Source organism: Bubalus kerabau, chromosome 23, assembly GCF_029407905.1.
Source record: "Bubalus kerabau isolate K-KA32 ecotype Philippines breed swamp buffalo chromosome 23, PCC_UOA_SB_1v2, whole genome shotgun sequence".
In the NCBI taxonomy this organism is placed as follows: domain Eukaryota; kingdom Metazoa; phylum Chordata; class Mammalia; order Artiodactyla; family Bovidae; genus Bubalus; species Bubalus kerabau.
Window position 1 is genome coordinate 41,683,865 of NC_073646.1, and position 24,369 is coordinate 41,708,233.

A 24,369-nucleotide genomic window follows, 5' to 3' on the forward strand; every position below is an offset into this window, starting at 1 on the left:
CTGCTTTTTAATATGCTGTCTAGGTTGGTCATAACTTTCCTTCCAAGGAGTAAGCGTCTTTTAATTTCCTGGCTGCAGTCACCATCTGCAGTGATTTTGGAGCCCAGAAAAATAAAGTCTCTCACTGTTCCCATTGCTTCCTCGCCTACCGGGTCGTCACTGCGGTGACTTTTCAGTCCCTGTTGCGGTCTGCAGGCTTCTCTTGTTGTGGAGCAGGGGCTCCGGGGCGCACAGGCTCTGTGGTTTGGATGCACAGGCTTAGCCGCCCCATGGCATGCGGGATCTTTCATGACCAGGGATTGGAACCGTTGTCCTTTGCATGGCAAGGTAGATTCTTAACCACTGGGCCACCAGGGAAGCCCACGGTTTTACTTCTCATACGAGTAATTTGTGTCTTTTTTTTTTCTTAGCCTAGCTACAAGCCTTTGTTGTTTAGTCACCAAGTCGTGTCTGACTCTTTTGGGACACCATAGACTGCAGCCCGCCAGGCTCCTCTGTCCATGGGATTTCCTAGGCAAGAATTCTGGAGTGGGTTGCACTTTCTTTACCAGGGGATCTTCCCAACCCAGGGATCAAACCCTGATCTCCTGCATTGGCAGGCGGGTTCTTTACCAATGAGCCACCAGGGAGGACTGACTCAAGGCCTACTGACTTTCTTGATTTCTTCTAAGAACCAGTTGTTGGTTTCATGATTTCCTCTATTAATTTCCTGTTTTCATTGATTCCTGCTCCTTTATTATTTCTTTTCCTGCCTTACTTTGGGTTGAATTTGTTCTCTTCCTGGTTTCCTAAGGTAGAAGCTTAGTTTATTGATCTTAGATCTTTCTTCTTTTCTCATACATATATTCAATGCTATAAATACCCCCTGAGCACTGCTTTGCTGCAGTCCATAAATTTTGATAAGCTATAATTTCATTCTCATTCAGTTAAAAAATATTTTTTAGTTTCTCTTGAGATTTCTTGACTCTGCAGTGTGCTTTAGAACACTGAGGCTCACCTCCGGGAGGCAGACAGTAAAATCCCCATTTCACAGATGAGGAAGCAGGTTCACCCAGGCCCACACGGCCGAGAGGTGGCAGAGCTGGGCTGGAGTACCTTCTGCCCAGTCCCGAGGACCAGCCTGGAGCTAGACTCGGCTGATGTCACAAGTGACTCCGTTGCCTGGCCAGTGAGTGCTGAACTGCTACAAGGTTGGGGGGTTCGGAGACTGAAAATCTGGCTTGGTTGGGCCTGGGGTCACTTAGCCTCAGGGCTCAGAGGCCAAGGCCACACTCTCCAGCCTGAGCTGTTGGCTCTCTGACCCTGGGCGTCCCTGGGGCATGGCGGGATCTAAGCAGAGGAGCTCCCACCCAGGCCCAGGAAGCACGTGGCCCCATGCAGAGGGCCCCCCCAGCTGTGTCTCTGAGCCCCAGGGGCCTGGGCTACCCCTGGGCCGGCTCAGAACCGTGTGCCCACTGGCACGGTCACAAGACATTTATTCTGAGTAGAAAATGAGCCATTTCTTCAACAATACATCAAAATGGGGACTCCTGACCTTGCTGGGCTCGCCTGGTCCTGGATCCCCTGGAGGGTCCCCTGGGCACCCATCCAGACCAGAGCCGCTGGGAGGGCAGGGCCCAAGGAAAGGCTGTGGGGCCGCAGCAGGGTCCCGGGGAGGGCTGTGGGGCCGCAGCAAGGTCCCGGGGCGGGCAGGGCCTGAGGGAGGGCTGTGGGGCCACAGCAGGGTCCCGGGGAGGGCAGGGCCCGAGGGAGGTCCATGGGGCCGCAGCAGGGTCCTGGGGAGGGCAGGGCCCGAGGGAGGGCCGTGGGGAGGGTCCTGGGGAGGCGCTGCTCGGCTGGTCAGTAGCAGTCGGCCTCATTATCTCCCAGGATGCCCACGGTGGCCAGCATGTCCTGCAGGAGGGACTGGGGGCTCCTCTCCACGTGGTCACTGCTCTCGGCCAGGGTATCCTGTAGGGCCTCCAGGTCCATGGACCTCAGCACGGCCAGGACGGCCTCGGGTGCCAGCTCCCCCAGGAGCTGACCCTGTTCACCGGCCTGCCACCTCCGTAGGGCGGCCTCCACGGACGTCACGTCAGGACCGTCCCCCGCCTCCTGCGGGTTGCTGGAGGGAGTGGCCTGGGCCCTCAGGAAGAGGAGGAGGTCACAGGACTTCTGGGCCACGGGGCGGTCACAGTCAAACAAGGACCGGAAGGCGAACTCGAAGAGCTGGACCCGGCAGAGCGCCTGCAGGGCCTGGGCCAGGGCGCCGGGCGGAGCTGCCGCGGAGGGGCCGCCGGGGCCCAGCAGCTGCTCCAGGAACACCAGCGCCAGCTCCAGGCCCTGGACGCGCACCTCCCAGTCCAGGTCCCCGCTCGCCGCCTGCAGCACTTGGGCCACAAACCGCTCCGGGTCCTCGGCCACGTCCGCGTAGCCGTCCCGCAGCCACTCTGTGAAGACCCGCATGACGGCCCGCCGGGGGAACCCCTCCGAGTCCGTGGTCAGGACGAGCAGAAGCTCCTCGAGTGGGGTCTTCTGGAAGACAGAGTGTGAGGAGGGTGGGGGGCGCCGGGCACGGGGGCGGCAGGACGGACCCCCGAGGGACCCCGGGCGAGCGCTGGGGCTCGGCCTGCTCTGCCTCCTTCAGGCCACGTGCCCCTGGGCCCCCCACTTGCTCATCTGTCAAATGGGAGTGACCATGTCCAAGTGCCAGGGGTGTAGGAGGCCGAGCGGGAGACTCACAGGCCCTACCCACACCCGTGGCAGACCCGCTTCACCCTGGCTATCAGGATGCTGGCCAGGGTGGGGCCATGGGGCCGCAGGGCCCACCGTGTCCTACCTGCGGGGTGGCTGGGTGCTCAGGGCTGGAGGGGGCGGCGAGCAGCCCCCAGCTGGACAGCTGCCCCACGGCGGCCACTGCGCTTGCACGGACGTAGCTCTCGGGGTCTTGCAGGAGCTGCCTGGTGAGCTCGGGCACCTCCGAGGCCAGCAGCGCCTGTCTGAAGCCGGCCTGCCCTGGGGGTCCAAGAGCCACAAGCAGCAGTGACCAAGCGCTGAGTCCAGGGCCCCGCCTCGCTCCCCAAAGGCAGCCGAGGGGGCCCCAAGTTCCCACGACCGGGGGGCGGTGCCAAGGCCAGGCCAGCCCCTGAACCCTGCACTCACCTCCCCAGCGTCTGGTCATCTGGGTCAGGAACTCGAGGCCCGAGTCCCTCACCTCCCAGCAGGGGCTGCACAGGCGCTTCTGCAGCACGGCGAGCAGCTCTGGGATGGAGGGACGGCTCAGGGGGGGCCTGCCGACGGCCCCCCCGCCCGCGGCCTCCCCACCTCGCCCCGGCCCTCCACCCCACCCTGCACGTCCCTCGGCTCCCTGGGGTGGTGAGGGTCACCTCCGAGGACCAGCTGGGCGTAGGGCTCCAGGTCACAGCAGCCGGGAGGTGCGGCTGAGCTCAGGAGCCAGCAGAGTGTGGCCTGGAAGGCCTTTTTCAGAACCTGGGGCAGCAGGGCAGGCAGGGGTGAGCCGACCCCCGCCCCGCCCAGCGCCCTCCGCACCCACCTGGCCCTGGGCTGTGCGATGGGGACGGCGTGCAGGGGGAGAGGGGACCTGGGCCCAGCTTCTGTGAGGCAGGAGCCTCTGAAGGAGGCGGACGGGCATCAACATGAGATGGAGGAGGGCGGCTGTCCTCGGGGCCCCTGGTTCTGGGGTCAGGCAGAACCACCAGGGCCTTTTCCTGAAGGCCTGCCATCTAACCGCCCCCACACCGCCGCCTGCTCAGCGCATGAGCCACTGACCCTCCACCTCACAGCATAACAGCTCTGGGGCTGCGGGAACGGGGAGGCTCACAGGGAACCTCAGGGAGCTTGGTCCCCGCGCGTTAGGCCCACCCGTCTCTCAAAGAGAATTCCTGGGAAGACTGGGCCCTCTCCCTGCTTCCCGCGGCCCCTCCCTCAATCTCCACCAGCCCCAGGCCTGGCAGAGCCCCAAACAGCTGCCTGCCCACCCCCGCCCGCCCCGCCCGTACCGTGGGGCTGGAGTCGGGGCTCATGAGGTACTCCAGCAGGATGGCAAACACCTGTGTCACCAACTCCTGGGGGCCTGAGACGGACGTGGATGGGTGAAGCGCCCAGCCTGCCGCCCTGGGGCCTCCCCCGCCCAGAGGTGTCAGCCCAAGGAGAACAGAGGCACAGACCCCCTCAGGCAGCTGAATCCCGGCCCCTCCCGGGAGGAGACAGGAAAGGACAGCGGTCCCAGGACGCCACTGAGCAATGCCCAAGCTGTGCAAGAGAATGTATTCTCACTTACCCAATCCCTGAGACAGGACCCCCAGGAAATCCAGGGCAGCTCGCTGGACGCGGACACAGCCCACCAGCATCGCGCACAGGCGGCCGCCTGCCTCGGAGCTGGGGGCTGCTGAGCCATTGCAGAATCGCAGTATCGCCACCGCAGCTGCGAGCAGGGGCGCCTGGGGCCAGGGCGAGGGGCGCTGGGGCTGGGGCAGGGTGGGAGCGTCAGTGCCAGCCGCAAGTCCCGCTGCCAGGGCGGACGCGGGCCGGGCCACACCTACCAGGGGCTGCAGCAGCTCCAGGTGGGCCAGGGTGCTGCACAGGAGACCCACGCACGCCGACTTGGAGGGCGGGAGCGTGTCCACGGCCATCAGGTCGCCTGTGGCCCCCTCCAGCAAGCCTGGGGACAACCGGACATGGCTCCCAGTGAGTGGGCGCCTTCTGCGAGGCTGCCGGTCACTGAGTCCCACCAGAGACTGGGCAGGCGGCTCTGAGCAGTGGCCAAGCCGGGTGACATGTGGTCTGAACCTGTCTGCAGGGCTCTAGAGTGGAGTCCCACTCTCCCGGCAGCCTGTGCAGGGGCTGGCTTCTGCTGGTCAGAAGGCCCCTCTCTCCCTCAACGTGGGGCTACTGGGCACAGTGGGCTCCCTGTGTCTAACCCCCAAACCACCATGCAACTGAAGCAAGACAAGCTGCGGCAGAGGAGACCCCCTTTCCCATCACAGAACAGTCAGTCTGGGAGGACGAGTGCCAGGCCCAGGTGCCCGACGCGGGTCAGGAATGGTCCATGCGGCCAAGGCCCCAGAAACCACCACCGAGTGCAGGGTTGGCGACTCCGGGGCCACCCTCGATGATGCCACGGGGTGGGGAGGGGGATGCTGCCCTACGAACTCCTAGTGGCACACAAGCTAGTCACCGCTGAAATGACAGCCCACGGCCCTGCCAGCTTCACTCTTGGGTGGGGAGGCGAGCCAGGTACCTTGATGCCCACCAGCCTGCCCCGGCCCCAAGGACACGCTCAGGACCCCAGGGTTCTGCCTTCTTGCACCCGCCCGCCCTTCCCCGACAGCCTACCTGGCGTTCCGGGGGCCTGAGCAGTGGCTTCCAGGACAAAGGCCAGGGGCTGGAGGAGGACGCCGAAGGCCTGGATCCTCAGCGCCTGGGGACTGAAGACAGGACAGGGTGAGGCTGTCCGACCCGGGCACCCTGGCTGCCCCTCTAACACCCCCAGCGAGGCTGGGGCAAGGGGTCAGAGCTGGGGACTGGGAGACAGCGACCCTGTAGCCTCCTGACTGCACTCCACCAGGGGCAGGGGTCCTGGGAGGTCCCTGACCTCACTGCCTGCCCCGCACAACGTGAACCCTGGCCCTTACCAGTCCTGCAGTTTCAGGATCCCCGCAGCCAGAGGGCCTGCCTGCGTGGGGCTCAGGTGGCTGAGGGTCTGTGCTGCCATCTCCCACAGGCCAGGGTCAGAGTTCAGCATGGAAGAGCTGCAGGGGAGGCCCCAGAAGCCAGCATCACTCCTCCGTCCAGCCCACACCACGCCCAGTGGGCAGCTGTGCCCCGTGGTGCTGGGTGTGCCCGGCCCAAGACCGGAAGTCGTTCCCAGTGTGAAGGCTTTCAGACCCCCTGAGGGGTTCCCCTGACTCGGGGCAGCCTTCTTGAGGAGCCAACAAGCTGCGGCCCTGGGTGTGATGGCTGCCCTGAGACCTCGAAGGAAACGAGCAGCACCGCCCCCCCCACCCCCTGCCTGCCAGCAGCTGTGCCCAGGGGCCTGACCGGGCCACGCTGAGGAGGAGATCCACAAGCGCGTGCGGGGCCGGCACGGGGTCCTTCTCGAGCAGGCGGGCCACGAGGGGGCTCAGCTGCACCCAAAGGCCCTGCGTCCAGAGGCCATGGCAGTGCCCGAACGCAGTGGTCAGGACATGCAGGGCCTGCGTGACCCGCGGGGTGGCCTCGGAGCGCAGGCAGTCTTCGAGGTAACACACGATCTTCCGGGCACAGGCCGGCCAGTCCCAGGCCTGCAGAGAGACGCGCCCCTCAGCAGGTCCGCACAGGGCCAAGTCCAGGACACGCACCAGGAGCTGCCCGGCGGCAGAGGCCACAAACAGGCTGGGATCTCCCTGCAGGGAGAAGATGGTGTCAACAGCACCTGGGGGCGGACAACGGGGCGAGGGGGAGAGACAGGGTTCAGCTGGGACAGCGCCACGGGGCAGCAGGGACGCTGGAGACACTGAGGGGCTTCAGAGCCTGAATCCCGCCCGCTGGGGAGGCAGGGTGGGAGGCCCAGCCCCCCCCTGCTCGGAGGCTGGGACCAGCTCGGGGTTCACGGGGCAGGGGCTTGAGAACCCTCGCCACTTTGGAGCCTTCTAACCAGTCTCAAAGCCACCCCAGCTGCTGAGTCTGACCTACAAACCAGAGCACACCACACAGCCTAGAGGGGCCCCTACACTTGGTCACCCCGAGTGTTCCTCTCAACAGCCCTGTGACACCATGGCCCCTCTCCTGTTCAGAAGAAGAACCCAGCGAGGCCCAGCGCGGCCCTGGGGCTCACACAGTGCGGGGACGGGCAGGGCAGAGGCGCGGGGGCGCGGGCGGGGCACTCACCCGAGTCGGCAAGGAAGCGCAAGGCACTGGGGTGCTGCGCCAGGGAGTGCAGGCCCTGGATCCAGCCGCTGCGCACGGAGGGGGCCGCCCAGGCCGCTGCCCCGAGGGGGCCCGGCTCCCCGAAGAGCCCAGGCAGCAGCTCCCCCTGCTGGAAGTGGAGGAGGAAGGAGCCGAGTGAGTCCTTCTCCAGGGAGAGAACTTGGGAGGGAGGGCTGGGCGTCACACTCAGGCCCTGAACCTGTCACAGTCCGCTCCAGAAGCCCCTCCCACAACAAACACTGGCCAAAACGCCAAATGACCCCTCTGACCATGACATCCTGTGCCCGAAGACCCCCACAAGTCTCCACAGCCCACTGGGCTCTGCGCTTGGCACGCGGGACACATGTCCTCCTCCGGATGTCCCCCACCCCAGACTCCCCAGCACACCCCGTGTCAGGCCTGCCCTGCACATACACCTGCTCAAAGCCCTTCCGACCCAGCTGCGAGCCCGCTCTCCCTGAAGCTGCCCCCTGCCCCCCGCCCGCAGCAGGCAGTGCCCGACTCCCCACTCAGTGCCCATCCGCGCACGGGTGTCCACCTGCAGCACAACAGCGTGCCGCCCTGACCCCCTGCCACGTGCCCGAGGTTCCTGTTCCCCACAGGGCCCAGTACAGTGAGTGGGAAACAGGGCCTGCCTCTTTCCCCCGGAGCCCCTCCCTGGGGCCACGACTTGCTCAGAGCCTTGTCTATCTTGACAATAAAATGCTGGCCCCCAGCCTCAAGGGACAGGGTGCCTCTAGCCGTCTCAGACTCTGGGTGAGGGATCCCTGGGCCGAGGAGACGCTCTTTCAATCACTGGAGGATGAGTCTGACCCCACGATGGCCTTACGGGGCGCCGCGGCTGGTTGTAGCCCACAGGGAGGCCCTCTGTGGGATCACCCGTCATCTAAATGGCCCCTCCAAAGTTACAGCCCTCCTGGGGGCAGTCTGTAGTCAGTGGGAGGGCACCAAGCCTCAGCTCCCAGCCTCGTGTCGTCTGTCTGCACGCCCCCTTCCCAGACGGGGCCCGTGCTGAGCATCTCGCTAACAAGCAGCCCTGGGGTTCTGTGAAAGGGAAGCGGAAAAGGGAACAGGAGCCCAAGCCAGTGCCAGGGGCCCAGGACACAGGGCAGGCTCCCTCTGCAAAGCAGGGCCCAAACCTGCCGTGTCCCCTGTCCCCGTGTGCAGGGGCCAGCCACCAGACAGAAGGGCAGCCTGTGGCCTGCTAAGCCTCCACAGCCATGGTTGGCTGTAGGAAGGAAAAAGAGGAGATGGAGAAGAAGAGACGGGAACCGGGGAGCACCCAGGAAGTCAGAGAAGCTGGGAAAACCCACATGATTGGGACTGAGGATCTGTTTTCAGAGAAGCAGATGGTGTGACAGACCACGCCAGCAGCCTGACTTTTCAGGGTCCGCTGTGAGCCCTGCCGGTCCTGGGGTTCCTCTACTGAGCCTTCGTTGTCTCCTCACCCGGAGACAGAGGCAATGGCTCCTGACCTGCGAACTGGCCAGGGCTCTCAGGATAACCCGAAGGTGATTCTGGAAACGCTGAGGTATGTACGGAAGGATGATCAGACGTGAAGTCATTTCCTATAACAGGCTTCAGTGTAGAACACCCTGGAAAGCCTGCCCCACAGTTAGCTGGGGTGGTCAGGGCCTCGGGAGCTTGCACAGCTGAACTGAGGGGCACCCACAAAGTGTGCAGAGGCCCAACCCCAGCTCTGTCTGATTCCAAAACGTTCACCCTTCACTCCAATCCATTCCTGTTGAGTTTTTCAAAGGGGGACTATACCCAGGAATAAACACCCTGTGGAACATGTCAAGGTACGGGGGCGAAGTGAGTTTCAGAGACTCGGGGGTCACGACAGCCACACTGCTGTGCGCCTGCAGGGGAAGGCGGGCCACGCAGGTGGGAGGCCCAGGCTCACCTGGAGGTACTGGAAGCAGTTCTCCTGGGCTGCAAATATCCCTGCGAGGCGGAGCGCAAAGGACAGGATTCTGGAACTCAGGTCCTGGGGTTTCAGCACATGGAACAGCAGCTCTACCAGGCAGGGGTGATCCTGCAGTAACAGGAGACTGGAGCCTGGGGACAGGCCCAGCCGGGACGCACGTTACCAGGGCACCGTGCGTGCCTCCAAAAGGGACCGTTCTTCTGGCAACTCCCAGACCTCCTCTCTCAGGCTGTTAGACTCAGCAGTCCAACCGGGAGGAAGTATTTGCAACAACTGCTTCAAAGGACTCATTACTCTAATTCAGCAACACCTCGACAACAGGCAAGGGACTTGGACAGGAAATACAAATGGCCAGCAAACCTGGAAAGACGTTCTGGCCTGCTGATTATAAAAAAAAGACACAAACAAGAGCAGCATACAGTCTTCGCCTCTCCAGTGGGTAATCCTCTCTTAAACGGAGAGTACTACAGCAAGACACGCAGGCAACGGGCATTCTTCTCCAGACACAGCGCCTGAAACGCCTACACCCCACAGCAGCGCTGCTCACAACAGCCGAGACATGGAAGCAAGCTAAACGTCCGTCAACGGGGGAAGGGATAAAGAAGGTGTGGTTCCATCACATATATACAATGGAATACTGCTCAGTCATATAAAGAATGAAACAATGCCATTGGCAGCAACATGGATGGACCTAGAGATTGTTGTCCTAAGTGAAGTAAGTCGGACAAGTATCGTCTGATATCACTTAAATGTGGCATCTAAAAAAATGATACAAATTAACTTGTCTGCAAAAGAGAAACAGATTCATTGACAAAGAAAACAAGCTTATGGTTCCCAAAGGGGAAGGTGGGGGGATAAATTAGGAGTTTGAGACTAGCAGATACAAATGACTACATTTAACATAAACAACAAGGGCCTACTGTATAGCACTGGGAATTATATTCAACATCTTGTAATAAACTATAATGGAAAACAGTCTCAAAAAGAGTGTGCGTGTGTGTGTGCACGCACCTATTGTTGTTATTTAGTCACTAAGCTGTTTCTGACTTTGTGACCCCATGGACTGTAGCCCACCAGGCTCCTCTGTCCATGGGCTTCTCCAGGCAAGAAAACTGGAGTGGGTTGTCATTTCCTTCTCCAAGGGATCTTTCTGACCCAGGGATTGAACCCGAGTCTCCTGCATTGGCAGGTGGACCTTACTGAGCCACCAGGAAAGCCTATATACCCTAACCCTAACCCTAATTTGTGGGTGAGGAAATATGAAAAGCCAGGGGGACTCTCTAAGATGTAGAGGAACGACCCCAGACAGACGGCCTCTTCCTAGCACAGGGGAGCCCTGCACCCTCCAGCCTCCGGGGAGAGTCGGCAGATGCCCTCACCCTACCTGCTTCAGTGACTGCTTTAAACCAGTCCAGCAGCTTCTCCAAACAAGTGTCATCTGCCACCGGCTGCCTGGGGTCTGCCAGGACATCACAGAGAGCCGGGAGGAGCCGGGCACACTCTGGGTCCATGATGGGGCTGGGGTTCCTGCAGAGGAGATGTCAGGCAGGGCCAGACCCCACCCGCCTAGTCACAGGCAGCCCCCAGCCCCACCAGGCCCCAGGACTTTCACCTCAGGCCGGGTGATGACTCTTCAGAGGGAAACTCCTAGCTGCCAGGACTGCAGTGAAGCCTCGGCTGGGGTAGGATTGGAGGTTGTCAAGAGCAAACTGGAGCCCTCGAGTCTGGCGGTGGAGACGGGAGTCTGGGGTAAACCATGCGGCCTCAGGAGCTCAAAGGCAGCCAACTCTGGACTCTGGTGGGAGGAAACGAGCATGAAATTGATCTAGGCTGCAGGCCTGTCAGAGCCGGGGGCGCATGCGCGCTCTGGGGCCAGCCACGTGTAGGAGGCTGGTCAGTCAGAGCTGTAAGGGTCTCAGTGCAGCTGGGAGGTGTCTGTTTTTCTGTCTGTCCCTCCCAGGGTCAGTGTGAAAGCCTTGCAGCCAGCAGCGTGTGGAGGGGAAGGCGCTCTGCCCACTGCCGGTTCCTCCGGGGACTGCAAGAGCACCTGCGAGTCTGGCCTGGGAGGGGGCCCGTGAGCCCGTCGGTCCTGTGGTTAGGGAGGGCTCTCGCCGGAGGATGGCGTAGCCAGTGACTCTGTCTGCCGGGGTCAAGAACAAGCCTGGAACGTCCGTCTGTCCATCCCTGGCCAGGCTAAGTTCTTGAGGAAGGAGCCATCCCCGTGGACCCCACGGAGGACGCCAGGCCGGCGGCTGCGGTGGTGCTGGGCCCAGTCCAGGGGCGCGCACGCGGGCCCCAGGCGGTTCTACGGCCCGAGAGGCCCCGGCCCCTAACCTCGACCCCGCCGGGCCCTCCACAGCGACCGCGACCCCTCCCCGGGCGCGCGCCTCACCCGCTTCGCTTCCCTCAGCCGCCTCAGGCCTCGCCTCGGGCCGCGCGACCCGCCGGGACTGGAGGAGGCGAGGACGGGGAGGACGCCCCTGGAGGCCACTCTGAGAGCCCCGAAGGCCCAGGCTCAGGGAACGGGCTAAGGAGGAGCGGGACAAGCCTCCGCCAAGCCCGTTGCCTGGATCCGTCACCCGACCAGGGCGCTCAGAGGTGTGTGCACCGGAACCCAGGAGGCTTTGCGCCTGGAAGGCGTGGCTTTCGGCGGAAGGGGCACGGCCTCGCCGGCCAAAGGCCCGCCTGTCTGAGCGGGCCAGCAAAGCAAAATGCTAGCCGCACAGCAGGCACACCTTCCTCCACTTACAGAGGGGTTTCATCCTGACTAAATTCAGAATGCATTTACTGTCCCTGCCCACACCACCTGCCCGGTGTGCGGACTCGGAACCCGCAGCTGCTCTAAGCACTTTTGGTTCAGTTCAGTTCAGTTCCGTCGCTCAGTCGTGTCCGACTCTTGGCGACCCCATGGACTACCCCCACGCCAGGCCTCCCTGTCCATCACCAACTCCCGGAGCTTACTCAAACTCATGTCCATGGAGTCGGTAATGCCATCCAACCAACTCCTCCTCTGTCGTCCCCTTCTCCTCCCGCCTTCAATCCTTCCCAGCATCAGGGTCTTTTCCAATGAGTCAGTTCTTTGCATCAGGTGGCCAAAGTATTGGAGTTTCAGTATCAGTCCCTCCAATGAACACCCAGAACTGATTTCCTTTAGGATGGACTGATTGGATCTCCTTGCACTCCAAGGGATTCTCAAGCGTCTTCTCCAGCACCACAGTTCAAAGGCATCAAGTCTTTGGCGCTCTGGTCTTCACAGCAGCTCTTTCTTTCCCAGAGGACACAAGCACAGAGAAGTCACTCGCCGGGCACCAAATACCTACTGATTAATCAGTTGTTGTGTGCCAGACACTGTTCCAAGGGACAGCATTACAGTCGGGAGCAAAACAAAGCCCTGCCCCAGAGAGCTTACATTCTAGACAAGGGGAGTTCTTGTAGATAATAAAGGTCAGGGGGCTGGAAAAATACAGCAGGGCAGAGGAACAGAGTAAATGCCCTTGGAGGCCTGTAGGAAGAGAAAGGGCAGATTATGCTTGCTAATAGTTTAAATGAACCTTGCAGCCCAACGGGCCCAAAGATCATGATACACACTGAATACAATGAGTGTAAACTCTATTTTTTTTTTTTTTTTCTTGTCTTGTGACTGCATTATAACCCTTGAGCCTAATTTTTTTTTTTTTTTTTTACATCAGAGGATAGGCTACCCACTCCAGTATTCTTGGGCTTCCCTTGTGGCTCAGCTGGTAACGAATCCTTCTGCAATGCCGGAGACCTGGGTTCGATCCCTGGGTTGGGAAGATCGCCTGGAGAAAGGAAAGGCTACCCATTCCATTATTCTGGCCTGGAGAACTCCCTGGACTATAGTCCATGGGGTTGCAAAAAGTCAGACAGGACTGAGCGACTTTCTTTTTTTTTTTTTTACATCATAACCCTTGCGCCTAAGATCCGAGATCAGGAAGATGGTTTTCTTAATGCCAGGCGTTCAGAGCTAGCAGGCTGTGGACACGGCCCAGGCTCCCTGTCCCTTTCAGCGTTAACCTACTAAATATTTATTAATGACAGCTCTGGGGACTACCGCCCTGTTTCAGCTCCGCCCCACACTCTGAGCGCGCAGCCGGTCGGCCCGAGGGTGTCCCCGGGCACACCTATAGTTGGCCGGGCTCGCCACATCCGGGGCTCGGCGGGCTGGCCCGGTTGCCATGGAAGCGGGGTCGCGGCGGGCGCGCGGGCCGGCGGAGAGGCTGCGGGCAGCCGGGTGGCCTGCGGAGCCCCAGAACCCGACGGCGGGGGGCAATCGGGCAGCGCCGCCGCCATGTCGCTGGGCACCGCGGAGCCGGCCTCCGAGACGGTAAGCGCGGAGGGCGGGAGCGGGGGGCGCCCTCAATGCCTCCCACGCCGGGGCGCGGGCCGGAGGGAAGGGGCGCAGGCCGGCGGCCGCCGGTGACCGTAGCCATTATTGTTACCGCATAAGAGCGGACCTGCGGCCGCCGCTCCTCGCCCAGCCTCCAGCCCCCTCTAGTTCCCCACTCGTCCTTGCCCCGGCCGCCGCTTCCAGGAAGCCCTCCCGGACCCTGCGCCCTCGCCGCTTGGCGCCTGCGAAGCCGGGCCTGAGCGGAGCCTGCGATCGCGGCCCGCCGGGGTGACGGAGCTCACTGCGTAAGTGCCCGCCCACCGGTGATTCCAGGGCTGGGGGCCTCGGACTGGGCGACGGACCCGAGCCGTGCCGGGTGTGAGGGAGGAACCCCAGGCGCCGATCAGGGCATGTTTTCCGGAGGAGGTGCCGCCCGCCCAGGGTGGCTCCCCCGGGTCAGAGCGGCCGTGTTCCCAACTCTTCCTTCACCCACTGTTTCTGGGGCGTCAGCCATCAGCTGTAGATACCACTGTGGGTGAATAAACTGCATTCCGGTGGCGGGGTGACGGGACTCGGGGTGGGGGTGAGGGAAAACAAGGCAAAAAAAAACCCCAAAGCGGATCGTGTCCATCAAGTCAGAAAGTGCCCTGCAGAAAATAAAACAGCCCATGTAAGGGAGGCGGGATGGTGGGCTGCTTTAGATTGGGTGCCAGGAGCAGCCCCTGAGAAGCTGGAGTGTCCTGATGTCCCCGATGAAAAGGAGGCAGCGGGATGAAGATCTGAGACACCGGGGCCAGCAGGTGCAGAGGTCCTGAGGTGGGAAAGAGCAGGGTTCCAGGGCGCAAAAGAGAGCTTGCTGGGATCTCACTGGGCGACCTGTGTGGATGGAAGGGAGCCGTGGGCCTTGCAGGCAGTTCCGGGTCTGAATTCACTCCTGCCACAGTGGGAAGGCTTTGGAGGGCTCCAAACAGAGGGAGCTTGACTCATGGTTGCTTCCTTCACTGGGAGGAGATGGCAGAACCCGCAGGGCTGCCCGGTGCTCTCCCCAAGTGGGGGCTCAGGGCTCCTAACCCCTTGTCACCCAAGGCACCAAGTCCTGCCTCACCTGGAAGGCCGGCCACCCTTGCTGGTCTCAGTTACTGCTCCTTCACCTTTAAAAGTAGCTCATACTGTGACTGTAAAGGTCATTCACGCCCAGAAAAGAAAGGCAATGACCCGTAATCTAACTGCCTACAGAAAACCAGTTAATGTTTAGTATATTTCTTTCTGATATTTTTTCAACATTTTTTCTTCCCATATGGCTTTTAAAACTTGGGATCCTGTTTATATTGTTTTGTAATTCTTGTCGTTTAATTTACTGCTAGCATCTTCCCATACCTGCGTTTTCAAAAACATGTTTTAAAAACTAAGTTTATGTGTACGTATAACTGAATCACTCTGTTGTACACCTAAAACTGACGCAGCATTGTAAATCAGCTGTACTTCAGTTTAAAAGATAGAGAGAAATGCATCAAACAGATAAAGACAAACGCTGTATGATCTCACTTCCATATGGAATCTCAAAAAGCTAAATTCTAAACAGCAAGGACTGACTGTATAGCACAGGCTACGTTCAACATCTTATAACCTATAATGGAAAAGAATCTGGAAAAAGGTATGTATATAATATAACTAAATCACTTTACTGTACACCTGAAGCTAATATAATATAGTAAATCAACTGTACTTCACTTTAAAAAAATTTTAAACTCTTAATTTGGAGGACTTCCATGGTGGGTCCAGTGGCTAAGGCTCTTCGCTCCCAATGCAGGGGGTCTGGGTTCGACCCTTGGTCAGGGAACTAGAGTCCAAGTGCCAGGACTAAGAGTTCACATGCCACAGCTAAAGATCCCACATGTCACCACTAAAAAGATTCCGCATGCCCCAAGGAAGATCAGAGATCCTGCGTGGTGCAACTAAGACCCAACATAGCCAAAGAACAAAAGAAAAAAATTTTTTAAATAAATAAAATGAAAAAATAAAAACTCTAACTTGTGAATTCCCCGGAGGTCCAGCGATTAGGACCCTTGAGCTTCCACTGCAGGGGACACGGGTTTGATCCCTGGTCAGGAAACTAAGGTCCCATGTGACCTGCAGCACAGCCAAAATAAATAAATATATGTGTAAAAATCTTCACAAGTATTATTCATGCAAAAATGGAAAGATAATATTTTTTAAAATAAAATAAAACCTCTAACCTAATCAGTTCAGTCACTCAGTCATGTCTGACTCTTTGCGACCCATGGACTGCAGCGTGCCAGGCCTCCCTGTCCATCACCAACTCCCGGAGCTACTCAAACTCATGTCCGTTGAGTCGGTGATGCCATCCAACCATCTCATCCTCTGACATTCCCTTCTCTTCCCGGCTTCAATCTTTCCCAGCATCAGGGTCTTTTCAGATGAGTCAGTTCTTCAAATCAGGTGGCCAAAGGATTGCAGTTTCAGCTTTAGCATCAGTCCTTCCAATGAATAGTTAGGACTGATTTCCTTTAGGATGGACTGGTTGGATCTCCTTGCAGGCCAAGGGACAATCAAGAGTCTTCTCCAACACCACAGTTCAAAAGAGTCAATTCTTTGGCAGTCAGCCTTCTTTATAGTCCAACTCTCACATCCATACCCGAAGACTGGAAAAACCATAGCTTTGACTAGATGGACCCTTGTCGGCCAAGTAATGTCTCCGCTTTTTAATATGCTGTCTAGGTTGGTCAAAGCTTTTTTTCCAAAGAGCAAGCGTCTTTTAATTTCATGGCGATGGTCACCATCTGCAGTGATTTGGGAGCCCCCAAAAATAAAGTCTCTCACTGTTTACACTGTTTCCCCATCTATTTGCCATGAATTGATGGGACCAGATGCCATGGTCTTAGTTTTCCGAATGTTGAGTTTTAAGCCAGCTTTTTCACTCTCCTGTTTCATTTTCATCAAGAGGTTCTAACCTGATAGGATACTCCTGTTTTAACTCTCCATTTCCTTCCTTTTGGACTTCCCTGTTGGCTCAGACAGTTAAAAATCTGCCTACAATACAGAAGACCTGGGTTCCATCCCTTGGTTGGGAAGATCCCCAGGAGAAGGGAATAGCAACCCACTCCAGTTTTCTTGCCTGGAGACTCTCCTGCACGGAGGAGCCTGGTGGGCTACAGTCCATGGGGTTGCAAAGAGTCAGACACAACTGAGTGACTAACACATGTGCTATTGGTAACCACTCTGCTCTAAAGGTTCTTACGCACAGAAGTGTTTGTCAAGCCCCTGACACACGCTGGCTCTGAGACCACCCGGGTGCCCGTGTGCCGTGGTCCCCAGGAGCGCAGTCCCGTGGGAGGGACCAGCGCCAGCGCTCTGCTAGGAGGCTGGCAGCCGTTGGCCCTGGCTGACTGGCGGTTTCCCTGCTGAGCCGACATCTGTTCTCAACCAGATGAGACCCTTGAGGGCAGGCACTGGGAGCAGAGCCGCCTCTGGGCTTGCTTGTGCACCTCACGGGGCATGTATGGTGCTGGGGTCCCCGGTGAAGGGCTTCCAGGTTCCAGAACAGGGTAGGAGCATCTGTAGAGCGTTTCCTGCTCCCGAGGTTCTCCGTCACTTGCTCTAAGGCCCCCTGCTCCCGCCCCATGCCGGACCTCTTGCTCGCATCCACTGGGCTGTCCCGCCTCACCGTCCTCCCCAGCCCCACCACAGCCCTCCTCTGAACTTACAGAGGCAGCTGCCCTGAAGCCTGCGCACGCCGAGCCTGCAGCGGGGGCCCTTCAGACGGAGCTTCCATCGCCTGCTCTCTCCCTGTACAACTGTCGTGTCGGTCGCACTTTTCCTGTTCCTCTGTTATCTCTTAGTCTTTTTGTTGAAAACTCGACCTTTAGTTAATATATTACCGCAGCTCGCCCCCCCCCCCCCCCCCCGCAACATTTAGATAATACGTTACAGCTTCTCCCACGCCACCTCCCCCTGGTTTGTTTATTTGGGGAGGGACTTGGTTGATCTTTCTCTGAAGTTGTCGTCCCCCACACTGTGCAGCCTGTTTCCCTGCTCAGACTTTTTAAAAATCCTTTAGCCCAACTACCTTGGGGTTACCCTTGAGGCAGCAAAGGCCACTTGTTGGTCAGAGGTTGTTTCACCCCCTGGGTCAGTCAGATTTCTGCTGTTACTCATTGCGTGTGCGTGCCCCTGCGTGTGTGTTTGTGCGTGTGTGTGCAGGCGGCTGTCGCCGTTCAGGGGTTTACAGCTTTGCCCACGCGCAGCCAGGAACCCGTGCGTGGTTCTCCCCCTCCGTCTCTCCTGAGAGCAGCCTTGGACGTGCCGTGGTCCTCCAGCCCTCCTGGGATATCTGTCTTCGTACTCCTTTTTTATTTTTTTGGCTGCGCTTTGGGCACGCAGCACATGGGATCTTAGTTCCCCAACCAGGGGTCGAACCTGTGCCCCCTGCGGTGAAAGCACCCGTCTTCAGCCCTGGACTGCCAGGGAAGTCCCCGTCGGTGGTTTTTAAGCCTGGCTCCCTGAGGTCTGCTCTCGGGCCAGGGGGGTCCCCCATTCTGCCAGGGTTCGGTTACCACTGGGGCTCACACCCTCTGGTTGACCTGGGTGCCGGGTGGGGGCGGTTTCCATGTCTGCCCAGAGGCTGGACTCCAATCCTTGCCCCCAGCCTCCCTGACCCTCAGGCTTGACTGCCGCCCCAGGAGGGCGCTTCTGGGCTCTTTGACTAGCGGCTGCTCTGCAGTGAGCTTTCTGCAGCCGTGACCCCGGAGCTGGGGGCCCCAGCTTGCTCCCCACTTTGTCTTTGTTGGCAAAGGAGCCAGGCGGGTGGAACTGTGCCATCAGTCCCCCGGGCACAGCTGCCGTCCTGCCTCTTCTGGAGAAGGGCCCCTGGTCCCCGGCACAGCAGGGCAGGGGTGTCTCCCCTGAGGGGTGCTCCTTCTGGACCGGCCCCTCCCTGCATGGAGCTCCCACCCCACAGACATGGGGGGTCTTAGCCTGCAGTGTCTGGGGAGGAGCTCACACCCTAAGCACCCAGCCCTGGGGTCTCGACTACACCCACCCGCCTGTAGGACTGCACTCTGGGGTCACTTCAGTCCTTGGGGAGCCGAGGGGCCCCTGACTGAGTAGATTTTCTGGAATGAAAGGTTCATTGATTATCTTCACTAACCGATGAAGATTGATTGCTTTGTGGGCTCTTCTGTTAGATGGTTGTTGGTTGAGGAGTGGGCCTTTCAGGCGCCTCACCACACCATCCCGGGAGATGCCCCGTCTGTGAAGGCATCCCTGCCTCCCCCCGATTCACTGAGAATCAAAACCCTGTATGTTCCAGCATCTTATTCTGGACACTATGTCTCTTCCCCCAGTGTCTTAGTTAATGTAGATTTAATGCTTTAAAATCCCGATGGGAGAACGTGTCCTTGTCACCGAGGAAGCTGAGATGCAGAGGGGTCCGTGGCGCGACCAGCCTCGCACAGCTGACGCGGGGCCACATTGCTGCCCCAGGCCTTTTGGGACCCCCCAGCGCACTGCCCGCCAGCCACCGCCCGCAGAGTCCCCGCGCGAGGTTTGCGTGCCTCTCCTGTAGGATCCGCGCAGTCTCCTGTCCTGCTTGCAGAGGAAGAATGCATTGACCTTGACCTTTACGTGCTCTTTTGTTTCTCGGATGCTGTGCGTGGCCTCTGCTGAAGGGATGGGTCTAGGGCTGCTGGGTGAGCTCAGGTGCTGGCACTGCTCCGCTTGTTTAGTTCCTTCGGCAGGGCGGGGAGGAGCAGACTCGGGGGCTGACTGGGGGGACCCGATGGAGTGCGTGAGCCCACCTGGTTTTGTTCACCACGCGGGCCACCTCCTTCCCTTGTTGAAATTTCAGGTCCTTGAAAAGTCATCAAGGTTTTATTCAGGACAGAGTTGTGAGAAGTGTTCACACGAGAAAGTGTTGCCGCTGTCCCGTGGGACTGTTGACAGCTCCCCTTGCTGGCTGGCAGGCCTGTGCTGTGACGCTGGGGCCAAGACGGCCTTCACGTCGCCGCCCTGATCCCCCCGCCTGAGCTTTCCACGTCATTCTCGTGCAGTTTGTTAAATGAACACTTTCCTCTGTAACCGTCATTTGCTACTTTAAAAAATTTTTGTATTGGAGTATGGTTCCCGTACCTCGTTGTGTTACTTTCTTCTGTGCAGTAAAGTAAATCAGTCACACCTGTTCACACGTCCCCTCTTCTTTGGATTTCCTTCCCATTAGGTCACCACGGTACCCCGAGTAGAATTCCCTGTGCTCTGCAGTATACTTGTCGTTTGCCGTTTGTACCTCAGAATCCACCTGCCAGTGCAGGAGACATGGGTTCGATCCCTGGGTCGGGAAGCTCTCCTGGAGAAGGAAATGGCAACCCACTCCAGTATCCTCGCCTGGAGAATCTCATGGACAGGGGAGCCTGGCGGGCTACAGTCCTTGGGGTTGCAAGGAGTTGGACATGACTGAGAGACTAAACAACAATAATAGTCTCTTAACAATAATAGTCTAGGGAAAGGATTTGAAAAATCGTTCTGCTTTCTCTGTTTTTAGGATGTAAGCCTAAGTGCATTAACACAGACACATCACCCACTTGGGCAAGTTCCCTTTTCTCCTGGACATGCTAGCATTGAGGATAGTACAGATTTTATTGTGCTCCATGCGCCAGATCGCTGGAACCAGAGGCAGGAACCTCTGTACACGAAGATAACGCGTGCGCTGGTGGTGCGGGGTGGCCCTGATCACTCTCACCGGGGTGCAGTCGTAGGTTCCTTGTGCTCTGATGCAACGATGGGATGCTTTTATCAAGAACTGTTCACTGGGGGAGGGATAAACTGGGAGTGCGAGATTAGCAGACCCTACTATAAGACAGAGAAAAAATGGAGACTTCCCATATAGCGCGGGGATCTCTATTCAGTGTCTTGCAATAACCTATAATGGAAAAGGATCTTTTAAAGCAACTGTACTTCAAGTCGTCTGTCGATTCTGTGGAGACGCTGTTGCTGGACTGACAGGGCTGGAGCCAGCAGAGTTTGGCTTCGTGTCTGCACCGTCCCTTCGAATGCGGTGGACCGAACCAGCCGCCGCCAACTCCGAGTGTTCTGTCCCCTCCTGCTGGACGCGGGGCTCTCCCCCGCAGCTCAGCCCAGCGGTTTCCACCTTGTGAGTGCAGCCGTGGTGCCGAGTGGTGCCCGACAGTTTCACTGTTGCGTCTCTTCCTCCAGGGGGATGACAGTCTGTCTGCGATCACCTTTGACTCTGACTCTGACGCGGTGAGTGCAGTCGGGGGGCTGGTGTTCCGTTTACCCGCCGACTCCCGCGGGTCTCCCCACAGACGCTGCGTTCAGGGCCAGATCACAGATTACAGAGGCCAGATCTGTACAGCTGAGGCGATAACTTTAGGACTTCGACAGAAGTCAGTGTGAGCAGAGCGCATTTGAGGCTGACCACAAGCTCCTTGCCAGCAGTCTGGCTTTGGCCTGCACGCCCCCACCCCTGCCCCCAGCCCCCGAGCCCTGTGTGGAGGGGAGAGAGCAGAGCAGGGAGGTGTGAGAAAGAGCCCAGCGCGTTCCCGCCCCCGCAGCTCTGAGGACTCCAGGGTCCGCGGTCTGAGGAGCAGGGCCTCCGCAGAGAGTTTCCTCCTCAACACTCAAGACATGGCCGAGATGCTCCCGGGAGCGAGAGGGATCCACGGATCTGAACCAGTCTCCCGGGATCTCAGTGTTCTGAGCGAGATTTCCCATTTGGAGTGAAGCAGCGGGTGGAGGCGTGGAAGGGGCCCCGGGGGCGAGCCTGGGTGGTGCCCAGCTCCGTGTGTGGCCCAGGCTGTCGGGGGTGTCCTCCAGACGGGCCAGAACTGCCCCGTGCCCCCATCTCACGTCTCACCCGTGGGCGCCCCCCCACCTCCATCTCTGGGGCCTGCTGGCCACACTCTGTGTCGGGGGCACCTCCCCTGGGCTGCCCACTCCTGTGTCAGGGGTGCCTCCCTGCCCTCCGCTCGGACTCTGCTTGGTCACTTGGTGTTGGCTGCTTAATCCACTGCCCACCCGCCTCCACCGATTCTGAGCACTCCTATGCTGCGTGGTTGGGGCCGTTCCGGCTGCCTGAGAAGGCTCAACCATCTCTTCTTTCTTTCAGAAAGCAAAAAAGAAAAGTTTCCACAAACCTCCACCCACATCCCTGAGTAAGTATGACCAGCTTGCCTCGGAAGAGGTTCTCAGAAGGCCTCCTGCCCAGGTGTCCTGGTAGGAGGCTCAGCTGCCTCTGTCTTCTCTGAATACGCAGGATCACTGATGCACGCCCTTCTGCCCCTTGGCTCCGTCTCGTGCTGGGGCTCACTCCCGGGTCTTCGCCCTCCGCAGGTGTCCCTGTGGGCGGAGGCCCCATGGGGCGGAGGTCCTGAGCCCTCCCTGCACCGCTGAGCCCCCAGCCCCAGGGCACAGCAATGGCCTCTTGTGTTCTCCTTCCTGAGCTGCCAGAGTGAGGGAAACACAAGATTTGTTCTTGAGACACAAAGAGTTCATCTGGGCGATATACTGAATTTTATGCTTCCCAAGCTCTTTGTGACCAATCAGATCCTATGTCAGCTTTCTTTTGCTGCCGAAAAGCCTGTGGCTTTGCCTGGCTTTATTACATACTCACGTGTGTGTATTTACATTTCTTATATACATATATACAGTCAAACATACTGTCTTATGTATGACACAGTCAGAGAATACAGATGAACTTTCATATGAGCCCAAGAAAAACATACGTAGAAAGATAAATTCCTGCAAAGAAAAGAAAGCACATTTTGTAGTACAAATAAGTATAAGCATTAGAAAGGAACCACCTAGCGAACTTAACTGCAAAGCAGAGACAGACATGGACGTAGAGAACAAACATGGAAACCAAGGAGGGTAACGGGGATGGGACGAGTCGGGAGGTGGGACTGACGTATACACACTAGCAAGAACCGACCACACAGCACAGGGAACTCCGCTCAGCGCTCTGTGGTGACCTATTTGGGAAGGAAATCCAAAAAAGAGTAGATACACGTACATGTGGGCTTCCCAGGTGGCGCTAGTGGTAAAGAACCCGCCTGCAAACGCAGGAGACATAAGAGATGGCGGATTCTACCCCTGAGTCGGGAAGATCCCCTGGAGGAGAGCGTGGAAACCCACTCCAGTGTTCTTGCCTGGAGAATCCCATGGACAGAGGAGCCTGGCGGGCTGCAGTCCCCGGGGTCGCAGAGAGCCGGACACGACCGAGTGACTTGGTGCTAGGACAGCTGGTTCACTTAGCTGTGCAGCAGAGACTAACGCAGCATGGTAAAGCAGCCATGCTCCAGCAGAAGTTAATTTTAAAAAACATCTAGCAGTTTGGATTTTGAATATTCTGGCTCTCCTCCTGTGGAGCAAATCGGGAATTGATGCAAAGTGAAAGTGTGGGCTTTGGTGTTTTAAAACTTCTCTTTCAGACTATTTTTTTAAATCCTTTTGTCCAGAAGGCATCACTGTCTAAGGTAAATGTGAGATCATCTTCCATTATTCTTACTGGAAGTCAAGCATTTCAAGTGTTGAAAATACTGATAATCAAATTGCTTTTTATCTTGATTTCTGTAAATGTCAGAGTTGTGTTTTGCATCATTTAGGGTGGCCAGAGCCCCCAAAGCATCAAAACCACCAAAGAGGTGCTTTCCCCCAGCCCCTGGGCCCTCCCCCAGCCCCACCGGACGCCTGTCCAGGTACCAGGGCTGATCCCAGGCCCCCTGCTCACTGCAGGATGCACTGTGTCCCCTCCCCCGGACCCCCCCACCCCAATCCCAAGCTCCTCAGTTCAGTTCAGTTCAGTCGCTCAGTCGTGTCTGACTCTTGGCGACCCCGTGAACCACAGCACACCAGGCCTCCCTGTCCATCACCAACTTCCAGAGTCCACCCAAACCCATGTCCATTGAGTCGGTGATACCATCCAACTATCTCATCCTCTGTCTTCCCCTTCTCCTCCTGCCCCCAATCCCTCCCAGCATCAGGGTCTTTTCCAATGAGGCAGCTCTTCGCCTCAGGTGGCCAAAGTATTGGAGTTTCAGCTTCAACATCAGTCCTTCCAGTGAACACCCACGACTGATCTCCTTTAGGATGGACTAGTTGGATCTCCTTGCAGTCCAAGGGACTCTCGAGTCTTCTCCAGCACCACAGTTCAAAAGCATCAATTCTTCAGCGCTCAGCTTTCTTTAGAGTCCAACTCTCACATCCATACATGACTACTGGAAAAAGCATAGCCTTGACTAGACGGACCTTTGTTGACAAAGTAATGTCTCTGCTTTTTAATATGCTGTCTAGATTGGTCATAACTTTCCTTCCAAGGAGCAAGTGTCTTTTAATTTCATGGCTGCAATCAACATCTTCAGTGATTTTGGAGCCCAGAAAAATTAAGTCTGACACTGTTTCCACTGTTTCCCCATCTGTTTGCCATGAAGTGATGGGACCAGATACCATGATCTTAGTTTTCTGAATGTTGAACTTCAGGGCAACTTTTTCACTCTCCTCTTTCACTTTCATCAAGAGGCTTTTTAGTTCCTCTTCACTTTCTGCCATAAGGGTGGTGTCATCTGCATGTCTGAGGTTATTGATATTTCTCCCAGCAGTCTTGATTCCAGCTTGTGCTTCCTCCAGCCCAGCGTTTCTCATGATGTACTCTGCATATAAGTTAAATAAGCAGGGTGACAATATGCAGCCTTGACGTACTCCTTTTCCTATTTGGAACCAGCCTGTTGTTCCGTGTCCAGCTCTAACTCCTAGTGTTCCCTTAATAGGTGTACCCCTATCTGATTTCCGAGCTACAACAGCAGGAACCCAGGCTGTCCCATTCACTTCATAAATGTGTCTCTACTGCCCAGTACTGGCCATCTGACACAAAGAGCCAACTCACGGGCAAAGACCAGATGCTGGGAAAGATTGAGGGCAGGATGAGAAGGGGGCGGCGGAAGATGAGATGGTTAGATGGCATCACTGACTCAGTGCACGTGAATTTGAGCAAACTCCAGGAGAGTGGAAGACAGGGAAGCCTAGCGGGCTACAGTCCATGGGGTCTCAAAGAGTCGGACACGACTTAGCGACTGAACAACTGCCCACTCCGGGTCTCTGGGGTTTGTAGTCCCCGTGTGCTGAGGCTTCTGGTCCTCGCCATGCTCCGAGGCGGCGA

At 57.9% G+C, this 24,369-nt stretch overlaps 2 protein-coding genes across 11 annotated transcripts in view; one reads left to right on the top strand and one right to left on the bottom strand.

The window, feature by feature from the left end:
* Positions 1-1,459: 1,459 nt before the first annotated feature.
* On the bottom strand, positions 1,460-11,449 carry BRAT1 (BRCA1 associated ATM activator 1). 4 transcript variants are annotated; one of them, XM_055562106.1, is made up of 15 exons: positions 11,229-11,449; positions 10,449-10,631; positions 10,221-10,363; positions 8,813-8,967; positions 6,868-7,015; positions 6,040-6,412; positions 5,634-5,750; positions 5,335-5,426; positions 4,542-4,660; positions 4,280-4,466; positions 3,999-4,072; positions 3,366-3,468; positions 3,142-3,240; positions 2,819-2,994; positions 1,460-2,511 (listed from the first exon to the last, which is right to left on the bottom strand). In XM_055562106.1, exons 3-15 carry the CDS (start codon positions 10,345-10,347, stop codon positions 1,840-1,842), a joined length of 2,442 nt encoding a protein of 813 aa, XP_055418081.1. In that variant the 5' UTR covers positions 10,348-10,363; positions 10,449-10,631; positions 11,229-11,449; the 3' UTR covers positions 1,460-1,839. The 4 variants fall into 4 exon arrangements, with proteins under 4 accessions (XP_055418081.1, XP_055418078.1, XP_055418079.1 ...); XM_055562103.1 differs by having other exon boundaries at positions 1,460-2,514; XM_055562104.1 differs by lacking the exon at positions 11,229-11,449 and adding an exon at positions 10,884-11,219 and having other exon boundaries at positions 1,460-2,514.
* A 1,406-nt stretch (positions 11,450-12,855) lies between these two features.
* Positions 12,856-24,369, top strand: part of IQCE (IQ motif containing E) — a 39,891-nt gene continuing 28,377 nt past the window's right edge. For 2 of the 7 annotated variants that reach the window (XM_055561934.1, XM_055561933.1), the window contains exons 1-3: positions 12,858-13,181; positions 20,412-20,459; positions 21,325-21,370. In XM_055561934.1, the coding sequence (XP_055417909.1) occupies positions 13,146-13,181; positions 20,412-20,459; positions 21,325-21,370 (130 nt within the window). In that variant the 5' untranslated portion in view covers positions 12,858-13,145. Of the gene's footprint in view, positions 13,182-20,411; positions 20,460-21,324; positions 21,371-24,369 lie in introns of all 7 variants that reach the window. The other 5 variants (XM_055561931.1, XM_055561935.1, XM_055561936.1 and 2 more) reach the window with 4 other exon arrangements.